Here is a 6,652-nt window from a genome sequence, read left to right on the forward strand (position 1 = left end):
GTTACTAATTAGGGTCAAATTGCCATTTAAGGCGCTCAGTTTAGGATTTTATGGTCATTTAACACAATTAACTAGTAACATTAAACTTTTGCAACTTTTATGTTTTAGTATTTTTACCTAATTAAAATGATCAAATGATAAAATTAACGTACCAAATTTTTATATGACATTACCACGACTATACAGATACTAATTAAAAAATAAAATAACATACTAATGGAAGTTGTGGTCCCTGACCACTGTTTCCGATGCCATTGAAACCAAGCTGTTACAATAGTTTGTTGGATTTGTTCTCTAAGCTTCATGGCAAAGATATATGTGGAATTACTTTATGCGAAATTCTGTTGAATAGTTCACATATATGAATCTGCATCTATATGTAAATATTCTTCTATGGATCCGTATGTATGAGTTTGCATCCATGAAATTTTTGTATGAATCTGTATGTATGATAGTGTACTAGATTTATCTTTATAGTTCACGCTATGGCAGTCAGTTGATCTTATATTCATGTTTCAAGTTTAAAAGATCAAAGAGATTATCTTTCACAAGAGTCAGTATGGACTATTATCTAAGCAAAAGATCGCATGGGCTTATTCATATGTTCAAGCTACGAGAGTTTGTATGAATTAATTATATCAAGTCAAAGCCACAGGGATCTTCTTCCAAGTAAGAGTCTACCAAGCACTATCTTTAAATCGAAAGTCTGTAATGACTACTCGCCAAACAAGAGTCTGGCAGTGACTATCATTTAAGAATGAATTCACAAGTAAGAACCCGCATATATATGAATCTATGATTACAAATTTTTCATGTAAAGGTTTGCAAGTATGGTCTGCGAGTATGTATTTGCCAAGCTCGAGTTCGCGTATATAAGACCTTATGTGTAAATTTGCTTGTAAAAATGTTCCAAGTGTGAATACCTATGCGTGAGTTTTCTGGAGTTAATTTGTCATTCACTAGTCCAAAATGATAAAGATTGCTAAGGTAATTCACATATGTTCTGTTGGAAAAAAGGTAATAACCATCTTATATGAAATAAGTGAAAATGGATAAGCGAAATCATTCCACATTGTAGCCTATAACAAGAGTGATAGAAATGGAGGATTAAGGCAATGCAGAAAGTGTATAAATTTTCAAGTTGAGCCAATACAAGAGAGGACAAGAATATGCCAAGAAGTTGTACGATCTATACTTGTGCAAGTGTTGTCAAACAAAAGATTAGACCCATGAAGTTCTAACTTGTAAATTCAAAAATGGTATGTTATATTAGTAACTCACTAAGTTCATTTGAACTTACTTAGTCTTGTTTATGTTTTCCAGGTATGATGGTTTATATAAGGAGTTGAAGAGGGATCAAGCCAAAATTCGTTCAAGCTTAGGCGAACTTGTGTTCGTATTTATAATATGCATATAATAGGACGACTTAAAGGCTGAACCTCATGGTCTGAATTTTTGTAACTACGTATAAACCTAGTATATTGCATTCTATGATGTGTAATTGTTTAAATATAGTAAAGCCATTATTGTTAATCTTTTCATAAGTTTGTATGTTAATAACTTAAACTAAGAATTTGTAACTATAGCGTTTTAGTTTGGCGAATTAGCTAGTCACATATGATATAGTTGTTGCTGATAATATTCGGATTAAGTTAAGTATGATTATAAAATACTTAGTTGGCTGCCTTAGTCATGTTAGTCGTACAATTTAGTTGTAATTGTTCAAGTTAGTCATGTAAGTACGATTTGACATCTTGTAACCAAACCCATCGATCTGGTCAAGTAAAGGGTGTTACATATATAGTTCATCATTCACTCAAGATTAATGTATGTCACACTTTGGACGTCACAAGTGAATAAATTCATAAGCGGATTTATGATTTATTCTTCTCAGGTCCAGTCCAATGTACTATCAGTCCAGTCAGTCACATCTATGTCTTTATCTTTTGGGAGTCGTCCGCTCTGATGCCTAAGACAATGCATCTCCCCAATTTGAAGTTGATAGATGATATATTAGTCTTTCGATTGATTTGATCATTTCTGGTTAAACTAAGGACATGTTTTGGTTTGTCTACTCATAAAATTTGTCTTTCCGTATTACGATTTAACCACATAATACCGCTTAGTATTAGTTTAAATGTTAGAGAACTAGTAAACCAATATTTGCTTCTATTTTGCTTTGCATGTAAAAACCATTTTAGGAAATTATAAAAAAAAAGTACATTAATGTAATCTATGAATTATTTTACTAACCAATCTGTCTAAAAAATACAAGTTTACAAACAAATATACTTAAATTAGGGCATCAAATCCAATAAGAAGTACTCTAGTGTGGGGTGGTGATGGAAGTTGATACCATTCTATGATTGTAAAATCATAAATCAACCATTTAATTTCTTGTTCCATACTCTACACCTCTCACAAAACACCTTATATATGCATACCAAAATGACAAACCCCTAATTGTATGTGTCAACCATTTTGAAATCATATAACAATGGAAGATACATTGTATGAACTAAATTGCTAAAAATTTTTGGCATTAGCTTACCTCTGATCAATCGAAGAATGTCAACTCTAACATGATGTTCAATATCTTTAAGTGTTGGATTCGTTAGGAGATGCTTAAACTGACTTTTCTACCATATCGACTTAATTCGAAGCTAGAGAAATCAGACTTAAAGTTGACACTTATTTTCAATGCTCGAAAAAAGACTCCCTTAGATTGTACTTAGAAATTTCAATTATCGGGCTCCCATCCATTGGAAGGACTATTAGTAACACTACATCTTTTAGTGTTATTGTAGTTTCATTACATGGGAGATGAAACATATGGGTTTCGAGTCTCCATCACTCAACCAGAGAGAAAATGAATGTTAGAACGAAAGTAACATTCTCAATTTAGCTAGCATGATCGAAATCGGTGTCAGTTAAATGACCAATGATTTTGTTTCCAAATGTATCTATTCCCATATTATTATGATATTGAACAACTAAAGAATCCTCCATTGTTGATGCATTCTGAGCAGCATATCCTTCTTCCTATCTCAATAAGGGGGCAACCATTATGGTATGATTAGGAATTTCGATTTAGAAAATCTTATGTATGTATGTATGTAAAAGATAAATGTTTTGGGTTTTCTATGAAAAACTAACAAGTTGGATAGGCTATTTATAGTTTTTAGTGTTAGGGTTCGATTAAGAGTTTTAAAAGGATCTTGACACTTATGAATGGTGATGTCAATTTAAATTCTTGTTTTTCTCTTTATATAATCATATATACAAATTACGATTTAAAAAATTTATGATACCTCAACCGCTTTGAATGTTGAGTTCTGTTTAAATATTATCCATACCAATTACAAAATTAAATTAGATACTTTTAATCATTCCATAATTATTGACTTGATTTCAATAGGATCGAAAAACTTGATAACACATTACAAATTACAGAATTCGACATTCATGAGTATAAATCAACTCTAAAGATTCTGAGAAATAACTTTAGAAAAACTTATTTTGGGTTTTAATTATTTTTACAATATTGAAATGAAAAAATCTCCGGTAATGCTTAATTTCAACACTCATGTCATTAGAAAGTGTGTGTTTTGTATCTAATATAGACTAGAAATGCAATGATGCTAAAATTTTATTTTGGCAGTTTCATTTTGAATTTGTTTTAAATATTTAGAAAAGTTTGATAAATATTTGCTATGCCCATGTCCACACTAGTTAAAAAGATCAAGATGGTCCAAAAGAAGGTACTATTTATACCAATTCTTACAAAGAAGAAAATATGATTGTGGATTGTGGACCCGGAGCTAAAGAAAGATCATGGCAATGTTCATTATTGTACTAAACATGATATCTTATATGGAAGATACTTTTCTCTCTTTCAGTGATGGAATAAATATTTGACCCCAAAAAATTGAAAAAAAAAAAGAGGGATCGAATAAAGATACTTTTTAGAGGCATTATGATTTAGAAGCTTTTAGAGAAGGTAGTATATATCGTTACTTTAGTCCCAAATGCCAACCCAAATTAAATAAACCTGACATTAAAGTACTAAACATGATATCTTATAAAGAAATGTTAAATACAGTAAAAATGCATATTATATTCTCAGGAGTATTTAGGAAGAAAAAACATGGTTAAAATGACAGCCACGAATTTTAATATATTAAAAAAAATAAAGAAAAAACATGAAATCTTGGTCCCACTGCCATAAATTTGGTGGTGTTAACAAAGCTCAACTGCTACTTTAAATTTGCCAGTTACTAGCCATCTTCAACTGGCCTTTCATTCCAGTGCTACCTACTTCCTCTCAACTCTCAAACCCAGAAAGCTCAAAGGAAAAAAAGATGGCTTTGGAGATCTGTGTCAAGGCTGCTGTTGGTGCCCCTAATGTTCTTGGAGACTGTATGCTCACTCTCTCTCTCTTTTCACCTTTTCATTGTCAAATACATCATTCTTGGGGTGATTCTATTTATGGGTTGGAGTTACTTTTTGCATTTTCTTAATGGTTTCTTGTTCCAGGTCCATTCTCCCAGAGAGCTCTTCTTACTTTGGAGGAAAAGAAGATTTCCTACAAAATGCACCTTATCAATATCAGTGACAAACCTCAATGGTATTTTGTGTTAGATACTAAAAGCTGTAAACTTTTTTATGTTAAAATGTGAAAGTTGATCTCTTGTTTTGGTGTTGATGGGTTATTCCAAGTGTTTAAGCAAATGGGCTGGTGTAAATTTATGATTTTGATTGCACAAGTGTTATAGATTTGACTTCTTTTAGTGATGATGGGTTATTCCAAGTGTTTAAGCAAATGGGTTAGTTGGAAGTTTTTAAGCAAACGTTTCTGAAAAGTGTGAAATGTTTTTGGCTAGGTTTTTGGAGATAAGTCCAGAAGGGAAAGTACCAGTGGTGAAGTTTGATGACAAATGGGTGGCTGATTCTGATGTAATTGTTGGAATCCTTGAAGAAAAATACCCTCAGCCTTGTCTCAAAACCCCTCCTCAATTTGCCTCTGTGTAAGCTCTCGCTTGCCTTCTTTTAACTCTTTTTTACTCTCAAATCAATTGTTATATGTTATCTCGAACTCAGGTTGGATAGCAAACCAAAACAATGCTTTAGGTTAAAAAAAGATTTTACCACCAAGTCAAATAAACATTTTGTTATGTGTATGACTTAATATTAAAATTACTTCTTTTAGATAATTTGATCAAATCAGTTCAAAGAAACCTAAAGTTTGATGGGTTGGGTTTTTAACCTTATAAACTTCTCAATTGAAACTGCAGTGGATCAAACATATTTGGAACTTTTGTCACATTTTTGAAGAGCAAAGATGCTAATGATGGATCTGAGCAGGCTTTGCTTAATGAACTCAAGGCATTGGATGAACATCTTAAGGCACATGTAAGTGATTATAAATTTGGGGTTTTACTTGGCTTCGGAATTTGGTATATGTTTGATATGAATATTTTCAATTTTTTTTTATATATTTGGAGGATCACACCTCATTTCTCATGTCTGACAATGAAGAGCCGGAGTAACATGCAAGATTATCTTTTATGTATGTTAGTTGGACTCGGAGCTGAGTATGTGTCGAACACGATAAAATTTTCATATATGTGGAGATCATATTCCCATACTCATTTTGAAATACTTGTCAAAACATGAGTACCGGAGTGAAAAAAAATATAGTTTTTTTTACAATGCTTCAAGCATACCCTAATTTATTGGGGGTATATAACAGGGCCCATTCATTGCTGGGGAAAAGATAAGTGCAGTTGATTTAGCTTTGGGACCCAAACTTTACCATCTTGAGGTTGCTCTGGGCCATTTCAAGAAATGGACTGTTCCGGAAAGCTTGACTAATGTCCGCAATTACATGAAGGTATTCAACTACTATAATCACCGTTTTTGGCAATTTATTCTCCTTTCTTTTATTGGGGTATATTACAAGAAAGTCGAAGCTAATTCTGTATGACTGTATCTTATACGTTGAAGTCGATATTCACTCGTGAATCGTTCGTGAAAACGCGGGCTGCTAAGGAATACGTGATCGCCGGGTGGGCACCTAAGGTGAATGCATGAACAAACTGGAAACAATGAGGTGTTTGAAGCGTATGAGTTATGTAATAAAATGTGAGGGATGGTGATGTAATAAAATGTTTGAATGTATGAGTGTCAATGCTACTAAGTTGGTAAGTATTTAATGTCCAAAATCTGAATCCTGTTCTAACAGCATGCACCAAGCAATCCATCCCCAAGCCTTGATACAAGAATTTGAGCCATTAACGATCCATCTATACAGGTCTGGTAATTTTGGACAAACAATTAAAAGAAGACATATTATGAAAAGAAATAACCATAGAAATTTGATACGAATGCACAAATGCACAAATGCATTAATATTATATATGACATGAATTATGAATTAAAATGTAATTTAAAAAATAGAGAAAAATAAAAAAATAATTGGGTTGGTTCTGAACCAACAAAGTAGTTCTGCTCATCAACATTATACATAACATAATTATGTGATAAAAAAATAAAAGAAGGGAAGAAATTTTTATATAAATAATAAATGAGTTTTTATTGAATGATAAAGTATAAATTTTAGAAGTCATAATGGTTTGAGTTCAAATCTTAT

At 32.1% G+C, this 6,652-nt stretch overlaps 1 protein-coding gene across 1 annotated transcript; it reads left to right on the plus strand.

The window, feature by feature from the left end:
- Positions 1-4,361: 4,361 nt before the first annotated feature.
- LOC107959887 (glutathione S-transferase DHAR2-like) lies at positions 4,362-6,093 on the plus strand. Its single transcript, NM_001327705.1, has 6 exons — positions 4,362-4,419; positions 4,537-4,627; positions 4,884-5,027; positions 5,295-5,412; positions 5,753-5,893; positions 6,007-6,093. Exons 1-6 carry the CDS (start codon positions 4,362-4,364, stop codon positions 6,091-6,093), a joined length of 639 nt encoding a protein of 212 aa, NP_001314634.1.
- Positions 6,094-6,652: the final 559 nt, after the last annotated feature.

The sequence above is a fragment of the Gossypium hirsutum genome, chromosome A05, assembly GCF_007990345.1.
Source record: "Gossypium hirsutum isolate 1008001.06 chromosome A05, Gossypium_hirsutum_v2.1, whole genome shotgun sequence".
NCBI lineage: Eukaryota > Viridiplantae > Streptophyta > Magnoliopsida > Malvales > Malvaceae > Gossypium > Gossypium hirsutum.